This window comes from Heloderma suspectum, chromosome 6, assembly GCF_057233095.1.
Source record: "Heloderma suspectum isolate Gila_16-S chromosome 6, 16-S_ref, whole genome shotgun sequence".
NCBI lineage: Eukaryota > Metazoa > Chordata > Lepidosauria > Squamata > Helodermatidae > Heloderma > Heloderma suspectum.
In genome coordinates, this window is record NC_139463.1 from 3,450,483 (window position 1) to 3,469,164 (window position 18,682).

The 18,682-nt window shown below is 48.4% G+C and overlaps 1 protein-coding gene across 12 annotated transcripts in view; it reads left to right on the plus strand.

Annotated features, from left to right (window-relative positions):
- LOC146340371 (NXPE family member 1-like) overlaps positions 1 to 18,682 on the plus strand; it is a 42,571-nt gene that overhangs the window by 13,781 nt on the left and 10,108 nt on the right. For 3 of the 12 annotated variants that reach the window (XR_014792853.1, XM_084860671.1, XM_084860679.1), the window contains exons 2-4: positions 3,928 to 4,038; positions 7,547 to 8,337; positions 10,853 to 10,914. Coding sequence is in view for 11 of the 12 variants with exons in the window: in XM_084860671.1 (XP_084716797.1) it covers positions 3,928 to 4,038; positions 7,547 to 8,337; positions 10,853 to 10,914 (964 nt within the window). In the remaining variant the exon portion in view is untranslated. Of the gene's footprint in view, positions 1 to 1,799; positions 1,917 to 2,214; positions 2,484 to 2,512; positions 2,843 to 3,112; positions 3,278 to 3,532; positions 4,039 to 7,546; positions 8,338 to 10,852; positions 10,915 to 12,938; positions 13,158 to 15,111; positions 17,974 to 18,682 lie in introns of those variants that run through there. The other 9 variants (XM_084860670.1, XM_084860674.1, XM_084860675.1 and 6 more) reach the window with 8 other exon arrangements.

Sequence of the window (18,682 nt, forward strand, 5' to 3'; positions counted from 1 at the left end):
TGCCCATGAGCCCGAAAAGGATGGAGAGCCCAAATGTAACACAGTGACCATTCACAACAGCAAGAAGTGGCAATAACACAAAATTTTGAGCTCTGTTTATGCAGAGCTGTAGTAGGGCAGAAATCCACTGTCTTGATTGAAATCTAAATGAACACAGAATCAAATTACTTGTTCAGCACTTTCACCTTACAGTGTCCCTTTGAAGGTTTTTGTTTAACTTTGGGGTCAGCAGCAGAGTATTGATAACAATAGCAATTTGTAGGCAACATTTTAGAAACTTCAGAGCGATTTGAGCTGCAACTCTATATCCATTTACCTGGGAGTAAGCCCAGTGAACTCAGTGGGACTTATTAGACATGTATAGGCCTGTGCTGTTAGAGTATCCAAAAATGCATCATGGAGAGGAAAAGTGATTTCTCCATTTCAGATTTCAGGTCAATATTCTATTCAGCATGTTTGCTTTTCAAACGGTGGTTGCTTGGGTGGAATTGTGGCATTTCAAGATTCCTAATCTTGAGTTAGGAGTTACAACTGAAGCTACAGTTCAGGTTGACAGTTCATATTCTCTGCACTCCAGCTAGTTACCGGAGCTGGTACAGGGTGTCACTGGATTAATGCAACACTTGATCATGGGAAGCTGAATAATGAGAACAGACTCTGTGTGGAAAGCATTGTGTTTGAGGTGGTATGGAGGAGCCAGAATGGTGTGGTGGTTAGAGTGCTGGACTGGGAATCGGGAGACCTGGGTTCTAGTCCCCACTCAGCCATGAAGCTCAGTGGGTGACTTTAGTCCAGTCACTGACTCTCAGCCTAACCTATCTGACAGGGTTATTGTGAGGATAAGATGGAGAGGAGGAGGGTAACGTAAGCCGCCTTGGGTTCCTTGCAAGAGGGAAAAAGGCAAGATATAGATGTAGCAACAAAGGTTCCCTGTGCCCTAGATCTGCGATGGTGCATTCACACATGTAGTGTGTGAGGAGTGTGCATGTGTTCACCCCCTCTTACACAGCTGAATGTATGAGCTGACTCTGCTGAAAATGGCTAGGCCTGAGGTGCTGTGTGTGGATACGAACATTCTCTTGGTGGCACTTGATCTGTGATCCCGCCAGACAGGGAAGTTGTCACTTGATGCTACAGTCACTTAATGTGCATGTGTGAACTCACCTACCAGAACTGCACAGCTACCAGGATTCCCAGCACCATAACTGTGTTGCACATCTACCGAAAAAGATAAGCCAAACTTGTCTTGATCCTCTGCCTTTAATGGAAATCTGCCGAAGAAGCTTTTTGGAATTCACAGCATGTAGATAACATGTTTGTCAGCTGCAGGTGCCTGAAAATCAGGTGGCTTTTAAGGCACAGGAGCAGAAGCTGGTTCCAAATGTGGCAACCTTAACAGCTTTTCTTCTGGAGTCTGCATTTCTAGGATGCTTGGAGAGAGAAAAAAACATGCTCAAGGGCTGTGGCCCCCCGATGCTGAGCTCGATGGATCAGCCCAGCTCGTAATCTAAATCCCCTCTCATTCCATGGGATGCTGCTGCTTCAAGTTCAACTAAAGTCCAGAAGGTTCACAGCATCTGGGTGCATCTGGCTCGGGGGAAGCCAGGAAAGATTTTTGAGAGGCCTGTCTTGTTATGGCATCTGGGTGACAGGAGGGCCAGTTAACAGTCCAGGCCAATTGGTTCATGTTTCATCAGGGGGAACCATGCAGAATAAACCATGACATAAATGCGAGGTTGGTAGCTGGTCTCCCGATTGCTGGGCGTCTCTTGGGAGCGTTCTGAAGGCGCCGCCCTTTCAGAAATGCCGGTTCCCGAGGGAGAGCCCAGCCGAGGCAGCTCCGGGGCTCTGGGAGCGCGACGGACGGCTCGGTCTCGCTCGCGGCATTCCACAGGGGGCCACGATCTGCTTGCAGCGTGCGGCCCCCCTGCGCCTTGCCCCGGCTCTTCCCCTTGTCCCTCGCCGCAGACGGGCCGCCGCGAACAAGAACGGCCCCCGCGGGAGGCCCCCGCTCCCAAGCGGCTGAGCACCGGCGCGAGGCGCCCCCGCCGGGGAGAGCCCCGCGGGGGCCGGCGCCGCCTCGCTGCCAGGCTTCTGCGGAGGGTCGAAGCGGCGCCGGGGTGGGCCCGGCCCCGGCCTCCGCGAGGGGACCGACGGGCTGGGCCGGCCCCGGCCTCCGCGAGGGGCCCCCGAAGGGCCTTCCGCGTGGCGCGGCGGGGGCTCCGCCGCACCTCACGGCCCTCCGCGCAGCATCCGCAGGAGCGGCTGCTGGGGGGGGGGAGAGCGGGGAGCCCGCTCCCGCCGGCGCACGAACCCGGGTCCAGCCGCGCGGCTTCGTTTCGTCGCGCGCCCCGCCGGGACTCTCCGCCGCCTCTTCCATCGGCTTCTTTACCACGAAAAGCGCTCCGTCGGGGAAGAGACGCCGCGGCCGCCGCGCGCCGGGCCGCTCGCAACAGCAGCCCTCCGCCCGGGAGGCGTCCGAGGTGGTGGGGGGGGGGGCGCGCGCGCAAGCGCTGCCCGTTGGGCCGAACCTGGCTAGGCTGGGCGCGCGGCGGGGGCAGGCCACGGCAGCGGCCCGCGGCCCCGGGGCACGAGGAAGGGGGGCTCCGCTGCCTGCTTCGAGCCGGCTCCCCCCGCCTGACGCCCTCCCGCGGGCTGGGGGATCGCGGCCGCCGCAGTCCAGCACATCTGGAGGGCGCCAGGCCAGGGGAGGCCGGAGCGGAGCGGAGCGCATGACGCGGCGGGGCTTCCTCCTTCGGCCGCCGCCGCGTCCCTCGGCCGCGGGCCGCTGCGGGACGGAGCCGCGCGCCCGAGGCGGCGCGCCGGACCCCTCCTCCGGCAGGCGAGCCCAGCGGCGGGCGGGGGCGCAAGCGACGGCTTCCTGGCGGGGGCGGCTCCCCTTCGCCGCGGGCCGGATGCTGGCGGCGCGCTGGGCGCAGAAAGCCGGGAGGCGCGCTGCGCGGCTCCGGCGCGCCTGGGGCTGGGCTGGGGGCCGAAATGCGGGGCCCCGGGGGCCCCGCATTTCGGCCCCCAGCCCAGCCCCAGGCGCGCCGGAGCCGCGCAGCGCGCCTCCCGGCTTTCTGCGCCCAGGTAGCGGGAGCGAGCCCCGCCTGGGTCGCGCGGCTGCGCTGGCGCCGGGCTGGGCTGAGGGCGCGCCAGACGCCAAGGCCGGGCCTGGCCCGGAGCCGCCGTGCGCGGCGCGGGCTGGAGCCCGGCGCGCCTGAGCCCCGGCCGGCCCACGCCCCGCCGCTGCGCCACGGAGGCTCGGGGGCCGCGGGTGCGCGCCGGAGGCGCCCGGGGGAGGCGGGCCTTGGGGAGGGGTCTGCGAAGCGGCCTCCCAGGGCGGGCTCCCGCTGACCACGGCGGCCCTGGTGCGGCCCCTGGGCGGGCTCCCCGGGCGGCCTCGGGCGGCGCGGGGAATCCGCCCTGCTCTTTGGGGCTCGCCCCAGCTTGGGCAGTTTCCCCGGGGCAGCGACGGATTTCGGCAAGGGGGAGCACAGCTGCCCCTGGCCTGGCTGTGGCCGAAGCGGAAGCTCCCCCCTCCTCCCCCCCCCGCTAGTTCCACGACTGCCAGAGCCACCCCCAAGGGCAAAGATGCCAGGAGAAGGGGGCTCCCCTGAAATCCGGCTGCCCCGCCCCACACCCCCCCATCTCCCGTGCAGTGGACATGGGCGCCGCGCCAAGGAGCCCGTTGCTTGCTGCCAAACATGCCTGTGTGCCGCGGCAGCATCCCAGCCGGTCTCCTTCGCAAATCTGCAAAGTGCTGACGTGCTCAGCGGCTGGAGGAGGGCAGCTCCTTTCCGCCTCATCCGCATGGCGCCTTTTCACATCCCCTCTGCCATCTCTTTTCCCACCCACAGATATACCCAAAGTGGCCTGCGTGAGCTCCGAGTGACCTTACCGCGTGTGTTTTGCATTTCCCCGCAGACAGTCGTAATGCTGTTCTCAGTCGCTGCGAGCAGAAAAGGAGTCTTTTTGGCACTGCTGTTGGCCAGCCTCATCATCCTAAGCTACCTTCTGCACAAGAAGCTGCTCAAGGTAAGCAAGGCCACAACTCGGTAGCGGAGCACGTGGCCTGGTGCCGAGTGCCATGTTCAGCCCCTGGTATTGCAAGCAGTGGCGCCGGGCAAGGCCTCTTTCTGGTAGAGGCCTTCCAGAGCTGCTGCTAGATGGACAAGACCAGACCAGGGCTGGAGAGACCAATGGCCTCACTCAGTATCAGGTACCGTTGTATGAAGGGCACACTCTCTGTGGATAGCCCAATTCACATGCGACTCCTGCATGGGCCTCATCTTGAAGAGTGTCTGGAAGCTTCATTTGTGGCAAAATGCAACCGCTGGGCTGCTAACTAGTGCACAGGATCAGGACCATATTACACCTCTCTTGAAAGACCTGCTCTGGTTGCATATTGCTTTCCAGGCTCAATTCAATGTGTTGGGTTTAAAGTCCTAAATGAGAGCCAGTGTAGTGCAGTGGTTAAGAGTGTTGGACTGGGACTCAGGAGATCTAGTCCCTACTCAGCCATGAAGCTCACTGGGTGACTTTGGACCAGTCACCAGCTCTCAGCCTAACCTACCTCACGGGGCTGTTGTGAGGATAAAACGGAGAAGAGGAGGGCTATGTAAGCTGCCTTGGGTTCCTTGTGAGAAGGAGAAAGGCAGGATATAAATGTAATAATAATAATAAAAATTTAAAATAAACAGTTTAGGACCTGTCTTTCTAAGGGACTGCATGTTTTGCTATGAACTCACCTGAATATTGAAATCTGCAGGAGAGGCATTTTGGGGGCACTATTACCTACAGAGGCCCATTTGTCAGGCATGCATGAAAGGGCTTTCTCCTGTGTTGCCCCCAAACTATGGAATGTGCTCCCTCCAGAACTACAGTTGGCTCCACTCTTTGGGTCGGTAGAAAGACACATCTTTTGAATCTAGCCATTTAAATTATGTACCCTTAAAGTTTTGATGTTTTACTGCTTTAAATGTTCTTGTTTTAAGTGGCTGTACACCATCTTGATGGCTTTTTTTTTTTTTTTTTAGCAAATAAGGCAGTATATAAATGTTAATAATAAACAAATATTTGTCCTGTTGAGATAAGGGAAGATTCAACATTAAGTCCAATCCTTGAACCCCCTTGTAATTGTCAGTTCTCTAAATTTCAAACTTTGTTGTTCAGTTTTCTAAGGAAAGGGCCTTAGCTCTGTGGTAGAACACCTGCTTTGCATGCAAAAGGTCCCAGGTTCGATCCCTGGCATCGCCAGGTAGGGCTGAAAAAATCCTTCCTGAAACCCTGGAGAGCTGCTGCTGCCCATCTGCCTAGATAATACTGGGCTAAGTGAACCAGCAATCTGCCTCAGAATAAGACAGCTTCCCTTGTTCCTGACTTTTCAGTGAAATAGTTCGTGGCAATCTTCCCTGGATGCAAGCAAAAAGGAGGTTGTCCTGACTCCTTTCCCTTACAGTGTGTAGATTTGCTCACATGCTTGCTTGATTCTTTGCAGGCAGGTTTCTTTGCATCTGCTCTCTGCTTACAGCATGTGCCCACAGAATGGCTCAGCTCTTTTTTGCTGTTAGTTCACATCCTCCATTTCTGCAGCTTGGCATGAAAACAGGTCCTGTGGTTCATATTAAGCCCTGCTGGTTCTTTACTCTTCCATATGTGATGAATACCTGGCATGGCAATTAGTTACTGTAACAATAGTGAGAACATAGTTCTCAATTAATTAACATGGAAAGGATGCTTTCTTGGATGCTGCTTGATCACAGTGACTGGAACCAAGATGTGTGTTGTAACCTAGAACTATCAATCATAAGCCCTGGTGAGGGACTCGAGTTCAGTGAACAAGTACCAATTGTGCATGCAGGAAGTCCCAGGTTCAATCCACTCCCAGTTAGACGGATCAGGGAGCAGATGATGGGGAAGTTCTCTCTTTGCCCATGACCCTGGAGAGATGCTGTTGGCCAGACCAGACAAGGCTTATCACACTCCACACAATACATTCACTTGTCAGGGCTGGGAAGAGATCATAGAATCGTAGAATAGTAGGGTTGGAAGGGGCCTATAAGACCCTCGAGTCCAACCCCCTGCTCAATGCTGAGGAGAGAGACGACTCAGCACCATTGCCTCTGTTTCACGCCTGTGATTCTTCCCAGTTTGCAGTGCTGACTGAGTGTGAAATAGTGTGGTCTAGACTGACATCTGCTGGAATCTGCAGGCCAAGTTACACTTGCATGTACCACAGAGCCCCTCTTTTCATCTCCTTGTGTTTCTTTGCTTCCTGGATGCCCCCTCTTTGACCTTGTACTCTACAGAATTGTTTTTTGATGTTTGCAGTGCACATGTGCAAAGAGCAGCTCAGGAACTGCTTGCGAGTAAGTGAATGCTCCGCAGCCTGCCGTTTGAAGCAGCAGGCCATTAACAGGGCTGCCCCTAAGTAGACGCCCCAGCCAGCGGAGGAGAACCATGTGCTGTGGTGGTCATACTCAAGAAGGATGGCAGTTGAGGTTCACTGAACTGAGATGGAATTAACACTTTTCGTTAGAAATGGAATTAATACTTTTGGTCTCTGAACATCTTCTAACAGATTCATTCATTCATTCATTTATTTATTTATTTATTTATTTTAAAGTATTTATTGATCACTTTTCTGCCCACCAGGGCTCTCAAAGTGAGGCACAAAGACATAAAATCCAATTACAGATTAAAAACAAAAACAAAGCAGTCTTTAGAACAGGCCAAAAACTATTTTAATAGCCAAAGTACAGTTTTCACTGCCTCTCTAAAACCCAATGGGGTGGAGCTAACCTGACCTCCTTTGGGGGGGACTTCCAGAGTCGTGGGGCTGCTACAGAAAGGAACCTCTCTCATGTACTTACCAGCCTCTCTTGTTGGTGGGACATACGACAGAGCCTCGCATGAAATTGCAAAGTTTGGCAGGAGGAGGTGGTCTTTTTGATAGGCTGATCCCAGACCATTTGGAGCTTTACAGGTTAAAACCAGCACCTTGAGTTAGTATCAGAAACAAACTGGAAGCCAGTTGGTGCAAGACCGGAGGTATATGGTCTCTGAAGCGCATGCCAGACAACAATTCAGCTGCCAGATTTTGCCCTAGCCGTGGTTTCTGAACACTTCTCCATGTTCATTGAGCTGCTGTAAACAATGATGACTTGCTAACAGTGATTCTGATCAAAGCTTTTGACAAAGGACCAACTAGTTTAGAAGCTTGGAGTGGCTATTAGTGGAGACAACACTAGATTCACGAATTTGTTATTGGAATTTAACACTGGGTAACTATGCCGCTTTCTCGGTGAAAAAATCATTGCATTAGGGGTCTCAAATACAGCCAAGACCAGGTAGTTTTTTTTCTTAAATTGTTTGCTTGGTGAACTATAAACAGGCTAGAATTACTGGGTAAGTTTCTGGGGCCCATCTTGTACAGTGTGTAGACAGGGAAAGTTAAGAATGGCTATGCTTTCTTTAGGCTTTTGGATGTGCAGACCTCAATTCTTTTTTCTTACCGTTTGTCTTTTCTTGTTACACTTTCAAGATTACTGTCTTTAGAGATGACCATAAAAGTTCTATGAAGCAGTCAGAAGGAATTCAAGGTGCTACAGAAACAGAAAAAGACTTTTGCCTTAAGCTAATGAGAGATGGAATTTGTCAGACAGACAGTGGAGCTCCGTGTGTGACTAGGGTGCAGCAGAGAAGAAAGGAGGAAGAAGTAAAAGACATCCTTACAAAACTGGACCAGCTGATGCCCAATGTCACTTTCACAGATATAAAAACCACCACCTGCGCAAAGAACAGCAAAGCCACCATAATGAACCATCAGGGCTCTTACTGTGTTGGGGACCACTTGACAATTCGATTGGATTTGTATGACTACCTAGGGAGGCAGAAGGAGTACGGAGGGGACTTCTTACGAGCAAGGATCTATTCAGCAAGTGTGAAAGCTGGAGCTTCTGGGCATATCAAAGATTATAGGAATGGGACATACCTGGTCAATTTCACCCTGTTTTGGGAAGGTAGTGTCAGTGTTTCCCTCTTGCTCATCCACCCCAGCGAAGGCGTTTCTGCACTGTGGGCAGCGAGGAAGAAAGGCTACGACAAAATAGCTTTCACGGGCAGATTTTTAAATGGAACTTCAGACGTCTCCACCGAATGTGGCTTTACTGTAGCCAAAAATGCAGAAGTGTGTGAGTATCTAGATGAGCGAGACCAGGAAGCCTTCTACTGTGTGAAACCAAAGAACGTGCCTTGCGATGCTTTTGTTCATCTGTTGACTAACAACAAGCCTGTATCCTACCTCACAGACTTGGAACAGAGCCTTTTAAACAGGTATTTACAATGCCATAACAGATCTACAATACCTTTTCAATACTTTGGACAGTATTACACCATTTGTTTGAATATTTGAGCAGTTTGGGAATCACCGATGTAGGAGTTAGGCAAATGCTCCTGCCCTGGAAATATTCAGACCACCTCTGAACCAAGGCAACTCCAGTCCAGAAAGATTTGAGAGAAAGCAGGCTTCCAGTCTGCCCCAGAGAGTGTTTTTTGTCCCAGTTTTGATACATTTTAAACTACCTTCAAGCTGTCTATAAATGGGAAAATGCTAGGCAGAAGAGAGGGCAAGGAGGGAGGTACAGCTTTGTGGCCGACAACATGTGCCCCCAGTCAAGGAATGACTTCAGCAGGTCTCTCCACACACAGTGCTTTTGGATGGGACGATGAAGGAACATTTCAGAAGCTGTTTTCAGGTTCTTCTGTTTGCTAGCTGTCTGTGTACTGTGAAGAGCATGCACACTTAAAGAGTTTGTGGAGTTGGTGCTTGTGTTTTGCTTGTGTGACCTCAGTTGCTTCTGATCCTCTGTTCCTTGTTCCAGACCAATTCTCTCCTAGGATCCATCCAATCCCTTGCAGCATCCTTTTATTTTAGTTACTCTTGCTGTTGTCTGTGTCTTGAGTTTAGTCTCTGTTGTTAGTTGATCACAGGGGTGGGGAGCATATGGTCCTGTAGATGTTGTTAGACCACAACTCCTATCAGCCCTAGCCAGCACAGCCAATACTGATGGATGGTTGGAGTTGCAGTCCAGCAAAATCTGACAGGGCACAAGTCCCCCATCCTTGGTTTATCAAGTAAAAGCACAATCCTATGCGTGTTTATACAGAGAACAGTCCTACAACTCCCACCATCCCCTAGTCAGCCACGCATAAGATTGCACTTTTAGTCACCTTCCATTCCCCCACCTCATTCCAGTTGTAGCATGTATGTATTTCTGTATGTATTTTAAAAAAGTATAACTTGCATTTTAGGGTAAAGCCTCCCTCTACAACAAAACTTTAAATCACAAAACCTAATAAAAGAAGAACAATGATAAAAAACAATGATAAAGACAAAATTAACATTTAATTGTTTGTGTTAATATATTTGTAGGTGTGTGTGTGTGTGTGTCTGTGAGCATCTGTCTGACTGTGTGTCTGTTGCCTTTGTTGTGTGTGTGTGTGTGTGTGTGTGTGTGAGTCTTCACACACAGTGTGGACCAAGCGCTACATTAGTGTACACTGTCATATATTTCAATAAATTGTACCCATCAAGTCTTAAGCATATATTTTTATTCAGAACCCTCTACTCCATGCACCTGTTCATATGAAATCTGGTGGGCTTCATCCATTCAGAAGGACCTATGGTACCTGGAAATTTCAACCAATTCTGCCAAAAAATAAATTTTCTATTGGTATTTGTTGCATTTCCCATTATAGTGAACAGGGAAGATATCCAAGCTTTCAGAAAATGAACTGAGATGAGGCTCCATCTTGGGGCAAAGCTGAAGCATGATGCTCATTTGAGCTCTCAGCCAAAGCATCCCCTATCTGAGCCACTGAGGTGGATTCCAGGGCAACAACAAAGTTCTGTACACAGTTTGTAGAATCCCCAATGGAACAAGGAGTGAGACTCTGGTTTTTCACAGCCTTCCAAATTTCAGACAAATAGGTGTAGGTGGGTTTGCGCTAGGCAGCTTTAAATACTGATGTATATTAGACATAGACAGACAGACAGACAGAGCTGGCATTTAAAAAAAATGTTGGCAGAATTTGATTTAATTTGCAGGGATAGTTGCCCCTTCTGAGGGATCAATTTCAGATGAATAGGTAAATAGCTTGCCAAGTTTCAGCTGAATAGGTAGAGGGATTTTTGTGTTAGAGCATTCTTTAAAGTTTGGAAGTTTCCAGAAAAGGATGCACATATCTCCTCTTATATTTTTTGTGGGCAATTGTTATGAAAATGACATACAGCACAAGGTGGCCCTAGCTAAGAAACTCGCAAAATTTCAGAAGCACAAGTGCAGTGTTTTTCGTGGAAGGGGAGTCTTCAGTTTGGGAGTGGGAGTGATTAATTTCCCCTTCCCACTCCCTCCATCTGGGGGGTGGGGTGGGCATTTGTATGAAAATGACAGAGAACACAAGATGGCCCTAGCTAAGAAGCCTGCAACATTTCAGAAGTAGACGTGCAGCAGTTTTTGTGGAAGGAGATTCCACAAATTGCAGGGGGTGGGTTGATTCATTTCCCCTTCCCCCTTGGGTTTTGTTTTGTTGGCAATTTGTATGGAAATGGCATATATCATGGGGAAGTGTTCCTAGCAAGAAACCTGCAACATTTCAGAAGGATAGGTACAGGAGCTAGGAATAAAGTTCCCAAGTTGCTCTCACCGCTGATCCTTGTAACCAATAAAGCGGTGGCTCTTTATTAATCTCATACCTCTCTCATGTCTTCTTTCTGAGCTATGTGGACAATGAAGCATCACTATTTCATATACACTAATAATCATTTTTCCTCTCCCTATCTTTGAAGGAACAACATCGGGGTCGAGATCCCTCAGAGATTTGGGGAGATTCGTGTCTTGTCTTCTAACAGTAAGTTGTCTTTTTAAACAATAAAGGTTACCTGAAGAATGCTACATGGCTCAGCATCAGTGCAGACACTTCACCACCATGTTTGATGTAAACTCATCCATTCCCAGAACTATTGCACTGGAGCGCCTGAGGACAGACTCCAGCGTAGTGGTGGAGCACACATTTTGTATGCTGAATGTCCCAGGTCCAATCCCTAGCATCTCCCAGCAGGACTGGGAAATGTTCCAAAACTCATCTCCAAAATGCTGGAGTCAGTGTAAATAACAGAGAGTAGACGGACCAATGATTTGACTCAATGTGATGTTAGCTTCCTATGATGCTTTTCTAGGAACTGTTGAAATAGGAAAAGTTCTGCTGCACCACATTGCCTGCTCAAAATAATGGGCAAAATATTCATTAGCTAATTGGTGGTGCTTAAGAGCCTGTGGCTACTGTTCCAAGCTGTAGTAAGTTGAGCTGAACTGGCATGGCACATGCATTTGAAATACACAGGAAGCTGCCTTATACTGAGTCAGACCTCTTGTCCATCTAGCCCAGTATTGTTTGACTGACTGGCAGCAGCGGCTCTCCAGGGTTTCAGGCAGGAGTTTTCCAGACCTACCTGAAGTTGCTGGGGATCAAACCTGGGATGTTTGGCAAACATAGGAGGTGCTCTTCCCCCGAGGTATGGCCCCTCCATACTTCTCTTTGGTACTTCCCTTCCAAAATTCAGTATGATCTGTTATAATTTCTGTAGCTCTGCTTAGCTTGCAGAGTGGCTCTTTCATTTGTCCTCAGAACAACACTATTGCTACGATTTCCATTTTATAATCTGAGAAGTGAGGCTAAGAACTTGGATAGTGGCTTGTCTAAAGGCAACCACTCACATTCACAAGCTGAGTGAAGATTTGAACTGTGGGTCCAAGGCTGATACATGACACACTTCCACCATGGCTGTCTTCAAACTGAACTTTAAAAACTGGTATGCCTAGAAAAAGGTTTTTCCCCACGCCCAACTGGGAGATTGTGAATTGTCAGTTTTCCATGTGTATTCTAGCATTTCTTCAGTAGGAATAAATGTAGACATCCAACATTAACTTTACAGAATTCAGTGCTGCAATTCCATTTTCTGCAGTGAGACTTTTTAGGTATGGTTTTCTAAGCTTTCGTGTCTGCAAATATACCATCATATGAGACTTCAGCATTTGCAGCTGAAAGTGTGACCCCCAACAGAAAATACAGGCTTGGATCTAAAGAACTGCACATCTAGGTCCATGCGTCATAGTGGGGTGTAGGCTTGTGTTTCTCTAGCATGGCACACCTGTTTTAAAATCGAGAGAAGTATCATAAGCAGTGTGTGATGTGGCATGAGGCAATAGGTGGTTGTCTACTGTTTAAAGAAACTTTTTAAAAACCCACTAAGCATATGGGGCTTGGCTCTTTGAGTCTTAGCCACAAATATGCTGCAATGATGAACCTCTTTTCACCTTAGAGAAGGCATTAGAGGCATGTTGTGTTACTTGAGTCTTTGGGGGAACACCTGAGTACAAGACAGTGCAAGAGCAGTGAAGGAACTCTTTTGTGGGAATGATATATAGAATGTTTTCTTTTATTTTGATTTGTAAAAACCCCTATCCAGAGCTGCTTCAAGAGCCTTGTATATCCTGTGGGCCAGACTTGGAATTTCTTACTTACTCTCATCTTCACATGTAGAAGAAAGTAACACTAGAATCAGCCCTTGTACTCAGCCTGTAGCTAAGCATAAGTATGAATAACTGTAATAATCACGCATTCTCCCCCACCCCTTTCCTCTGTTGTTTCCCCTGTGCCTAAAATCTTCGACTGTAAGCTCCTTGGAGCAGAGACTTGTCCTCTTGTACTTTGTAAAGTTCCAGGCACAGTGATGATACCAGTATCTGAGAACCCATAAAACACACTTGGGTTTTGCCATATCCTGAAGATGTTTACATTCTATGCAAGGGAACTGAGGCTCACAACACACACACAGTATACATCTGCAAATATTCCTCATTTGTTTTTGTTAGGGAGTGCAAGGATGGCGAGAGAGACGTGCAGGATCGGGATGGCCTCACCCATCCCTAGCGGCTACACTTTGCACAATATGTGGCACCCCCAATTTTGCTCCGTGGCCAATTTTAGCACTCTGGATAAAATCCATGATTGCCTGAAGAGGAAAATGATTTATCTCATGGGGGATTCGACGTTACGTCAGTGGATTTACTCCCTTACTGAAAAGGTGGCAAGTACGTTGTCGTGAGATGTGGATTGTCTTTGGAACGCTCTAGAGCTTCAGCACCCCTCTCCTTTGGCTTCGGCTTCACATCCCACTCCTTGGATTCCTCTTTTCTTCATTTCATTCTTTTTGCCTTTCCCTGTAAAGCTTCCATTCTTCAATTCTTCCGCTTTGTAGCTCATTATAAAATGAAGAGCATCTAGTTGAGTGAATTCCTGAAAAAATGACACTTGTGAGAAAGACAGACAACTTAATCGAAGTCCTGGATATTCTGGACAAAAATGTCCAGTATCTTGCTCATGTAATGTCAAATTCTGACCCTTGAATAAATTGTTAAAATCAAATGGCATCCATGCTTCTTTTTCATAATTTAATCCAATGGCTCTATCTGTTCGGTAGCAGTTATTGTATATGTGTGCTTTTTTCCTTGCTTTTTTAATTTGTCTTTCATTAGGCCATGGAACAAAAACGTAGTCCTATTTTTCAAAACACGTAACGCTACTGATCTTTTCTTTCCATTCGCTCAGCTTGCAAAGCATTGGCTGTCTTGGGTGTGACCTGTCTTTGAAACCTCTTCTTTTGAGTTCCCCAGATAACAAATGGTTCCATTCAAGTGACAGTCATAGCAAGGTGGCGGCTCAAGTCCAAGCAGGAGTTAGGGTTCAAGGCGCCTTGGGGCGGGTAGCTTGGTCCATGACCTCTGCTGAGAGAGGCCCCTTGCCTGCTCCAGTTAGCTGCTGCTGGCTGTGATGGCACCTCTCCAGTTTCTGTGCTGGAGTCTTCAGCCTGCGAGGACAGTGGCAGTGCAACCGTCTGAGGCTGCGGTGGTGTCAAAATGGGCTTCCCAAGCGCTGGAGTCATTGCTGGGGGTATTCCCTCCCCCACTCCATCACCTCCTCTAGATTAGACCTCTCCCCACATTGGCTGGCCTCAGTATAGGATGGCAGAGAGTGCAGCCCACCCACCACGGGGGATGTTCAGATTTTGTTAAATCCATTCTGTCTGTGTTTCGCAGATTGTCAGGCGTCTTTTGTTCCATCATCTGCTCATTGACCGAATTGATTTTTTGAAAGAAAATTTCATTCTACTAGTGCCAATCCACATTAAGCAAGTGTGCAGTAGCGCAAATGCGTTGATGCCAATTAGCGCAAATCCCTGCCAAAAGTGAAAACCCAGCCCACAAGTGCAATTCCACAAATCCACAAGTGCAAATCCACAAAACCCGGACCACAAGTGCAAATCCATTAGTGCAAATCCCTGCCAAAAGTGAAAACCCAGCTCACAAGTCCGCAGAATCCGCTTGATTTGAAAAAAGCCAGCCTGCTGCAGAATCCATGGGTTGGATTCACAGAAATCCGAACTCATTTGAATCCACTGTGGATTTTTCCAACAGCCCTACCCACTACTGGTGAGAGCCATCAGGTTGTCCTAGGCTGTGGCTGGTCACCCTTTAGTGGACTGGGAAGATATTTTTATTCCATGCCATTCTGATTGGCTAGCAGACCTGTTTTCACCTTCCTTGGAATAAATCCTCTGATGGCTAGGAGTGGATCCTAATTAAACATACATTACATCTTGGCAGGTGGGATAGTAAGAGGGCTGCGGGTGGTATAAGCCCCAAAGGTTGTAGGAGCTGAAGCAGCTCCTGTAATCAACAGTCGTATGGCATGGCAGGGTCAGGGACCACCCCGCAGGGCTGAGCTCTCTCCAGGGCATATGTGCCACCACAGAAGTGGTAACAGTGATGCATGTGATGAGCTGTGCTGACAGATGAGGGCTGAAGTGTTGCATCCCTTGCATGCGCTCATCCTGCAGTCAGCCTTAGTCAGCTCCACACACTGATGCTACTGGCCAACACCTGTTTTCAGCCAGAGGGATGCTCAGATCCCCTCTTTAGGGACAACAGTCCACCCAGCCTTTCTTTGTTTCCGCCTTTCAAACTCTGTTCCTTTATTCTTTGCCAGCACTGAAGTTCTTTGATCAACACGGTGCTGGCCTGTTCAAGACACACGTGGCCATGGATCCAGAGAGGAGCACTTTCGTTCAGTGGAAAAAACATAGCCACCCGTTTGTGACGAGCAAACTCTTCTCGATAAAAGAGGACAGTTACATCAGCCACGAAATTGACAGGCTCAGGGGAGATGAAGACACGGCGGTGGTTATCGCTCTGGGACAGCACTTCCGCCCTTTTCCAATACATGTTTTTGTGAGGAGGCTGCTGAACATCCGCAGAGCCGTCCAGCGCCTACTCCAAAGGAGTCCAGGCACAAGAGTCATCATCCGAACAGAGAACATTCGGGAGATGCACATAGAGACTGAACGTTTCGGGGACATCAATGGTTACCCCCAGAACCTTGTCACGAAGGACATCTTCCGGGGTCTTGGCGTCGGTTTCATCGATGCTTGGGACATGAGCATTGCTTATGTCGTAAACAACGTCCACCCGCCTAGCCACGTGGTCTGGAACCAAATCATTATGTTTTTAACGTATATCTGTTAGTTGATATTTATGCCATGCTGGGGGCGGGGTGTGTGATTCCGATCCATACAATCAGTGGTGTAGTGGTACATTTTGAAATGCAGCATTCCATAGCCACACCCTGAAGGAGAGTCCAAATTTGCAGGCAACTGTGTTGATCCATATCAAAAAACCACATCTAGCAGTTTTCATCTCCACCAGGAGCAGGCCTTTTCTAATGGGTCTTGATTGCCTGTTCAAGATGAAGCCATTACAACAGGGAACAATATACTGTTTCTGAGAAAATTATTTCCCCACACCCCCAGCTACTGTGAGGACAGCAGCTAAGCTCAGAGGGAACAGAGTTCTGAGAAGGTGGCGGCTGACATCAGCCTCTCTGCTAACGTGTCTGGGCTGCATCCTGGCAAGTTTTGGGAGGGGCCGTAACTCAGTAGCAGAGTCCCTGCTTTTACATGCAGAAGTTTGCACGTTCCGTCCCCAGCATCTCCAGGTGGGGCTAGGAAACCTCCTGCTGAAACCCTGGAGAGCCGCTACTGCCAGTCGGTGTCAACCATCCTGGGCTAGATGGATAAATGGAGTGACTCTGTACAAGGCAGCTTCCCATGTTCCTACCCCCTGCATACCATACTTCCCATATGGAGCAGGAAGCTGCACCAGGAGGAGGGACACGAATTGAAACAGCAACAAATGCCTTTTGTCTCTGTGTCCTATTTGACATTTGATAGCTTCGGAAGTTTGGGAATGGAACTGTCAGCCTAAGTACAACTATATCTGGCACTTCGATCTGAGGATGGGTAGGTGCAACTCTCCTCCCTCCCCAGTTTTCTTGTTCTAGAATACAGCTACAGGAATTTGGGTTGGGAGCAATCATTGTAAGAAGGGCTGAAGCTGGTATGATAGAGACATTGTCTCCAATTGATCTGCACACTCCTTTATTTAGGCCCATTGTTGTCTCTTGTCGAAAAGGTTGTGCAGGTCCCAAACTGGTCTGACTGATGTGAAGTGAGTGGAGTGTACACTCTACTGGCAATGAGGTATCCATCATCTCCAGCTTCAGCAATCTGAAAAATCACCTGCAGCTATGAAGGGAATATTCCATGGATTTCACCTGACATTCTCTTGCCCAACTGTCTAGCTTGGAAAGATCCTTTTGTAGGCCTCCTGGATTTTTCTGACACTTCTCTTAAACCCTGGCAAATGTTTCCCAGCCGAATCATACAACTTGCATTCCTGCGAAATCACTGCAGTTGTCGAAGTCCGTCTTGTCTGTATTTAATGACCTCACTGCTCGCATTTCTCTCCCTCTCTCTCTCCCCATATACTTGTCACCTGAAGATAAAACTTCCATGCATCTGATAAAATCGACTCTAATCAACAACAGTTCAAAATAAATGCTAATATTTAAAGTGACACAAGATTCTTTGTTTTTGTTGCAACAAACTAACATGTCTGCTGGAAATTCCATAGTTCAAAGTACTGTTCTACATTTCAAGCCTTCAGGATATGTTATAATTATAAATCCATGTATAGGATCAGGCCTAAGAAGTGCTAGAGAAAAGACTGATCATATATACTTAGGTTTGGTGTTAGGTTATGTCATGACCCCTACCCTAAGTAAGCCCTTGATAAATGCCTAGTCTTAAAGTAAGAAATTAAATACATCAATATACATTCGTATCCTCATGGCTGGGAGAGGATGCAGGCCTGTGGATGTTTTTAGTTTACCATGAGAGTTAGTTTGTGAACCCTGGAACTGTGTGGAAAAGCACAAGATTGGCAGCCAGTTCACATAAGATATTTTGCCCTGCTCATGAGGATTTCTCCCTGTCCTCAAACACCCTTCATGGTTTGAGGACACAGTGTCTGAAGGGCCGAGCTTTCCTTCCCATATGTTCCTGTCCGTGCTCTGAGATAATAATCTGAGGTCCTGTTCTCAGTGCCCCCACATACAGCTACTTGAGAGCAGGCCTTTTCTGTGGTGGCCCCCAAACTGTGGAACACTCTCTAGGCACCTACTGTGTTGACATTTTGGCACCAGGGAAATACTGTTTAATTCTCCCAGGCCTTTTTTAAAAAATTGGTAACTGCTGCTTGTTTTATCTTTGGGGGTATGTTTAATCCAGTATTTTAAAATAATCTTTTTCCATGTTTTAGCTGCTTGGATATTTATCTCTTCTTTTAAAATTATTTTAAATAATTGTTGCTGCTTTTCAAATTTTTTAAAAAGTTTTAATGTGTTTTATCATTGGTTCCATTGTATTTGTTTTTATGATGTATGTCACCCTGAGAGCTTTGACTATGAACTGCATAAGTAAGTAAAATAAATGCAATAAATGTGCTCACGTGGACATGCTTAGGTTGCAATCCTATACTCAGCTTCCGAGGAGTAAGCCCTGTTGAACTCATTTGGACCGGCTTTTGAGAGGAGATGTATAGGACTACAGGAAGCCAGATTCCGGCTGGGGGCCAAATGCAGCCTAAAAAGAAACAGCTGCACAACTGAATTCCCAGCGCATTTTGACACTTGGTCTTTATCGAGGGAAAGACTCTTAGGGATTCTTTTGGAGGATTCCCTCTCCCTTGCTTCTTCCCAAGGGAGAGGGAATCCTCCAAAAGGAATTCAGTTGGTGCAGATGTTTCTTTTGTTTTACTTTTTACAGCTGTTTTTTCTGTTCCCTATTGGCACTGTTGCAAAATGCTGCCTGACTGGCTCCCATTTTGGCCTGCTGGGGTTCCCCAGATGGCCACATCCCCTTCCCCTTCTGCCCAACCATCAATTGCCTGGTGGTTTTCTGGCTTTTGTGTAGTTTCTTTCCCATTCTAAAAGGTCAGAATGCCGAAATGCCTCTTGTATGGCTTAGGGATTGGCAGGAAGAGCTTTCAGCTATATCTTATTTTTTGTATTTTGGCCCCTCCCCTTTTGCTTTCAGCTCTGCCCACCACTGAAATACATCCCTGAAGAGCATCTCCATAACAAAAGGGGCTCCAACTCCCTTGAGATTCCTCCCCTCCCACAACTGGATAAGAATAGCCCCTTGTCATTTCAGGACAGTGGG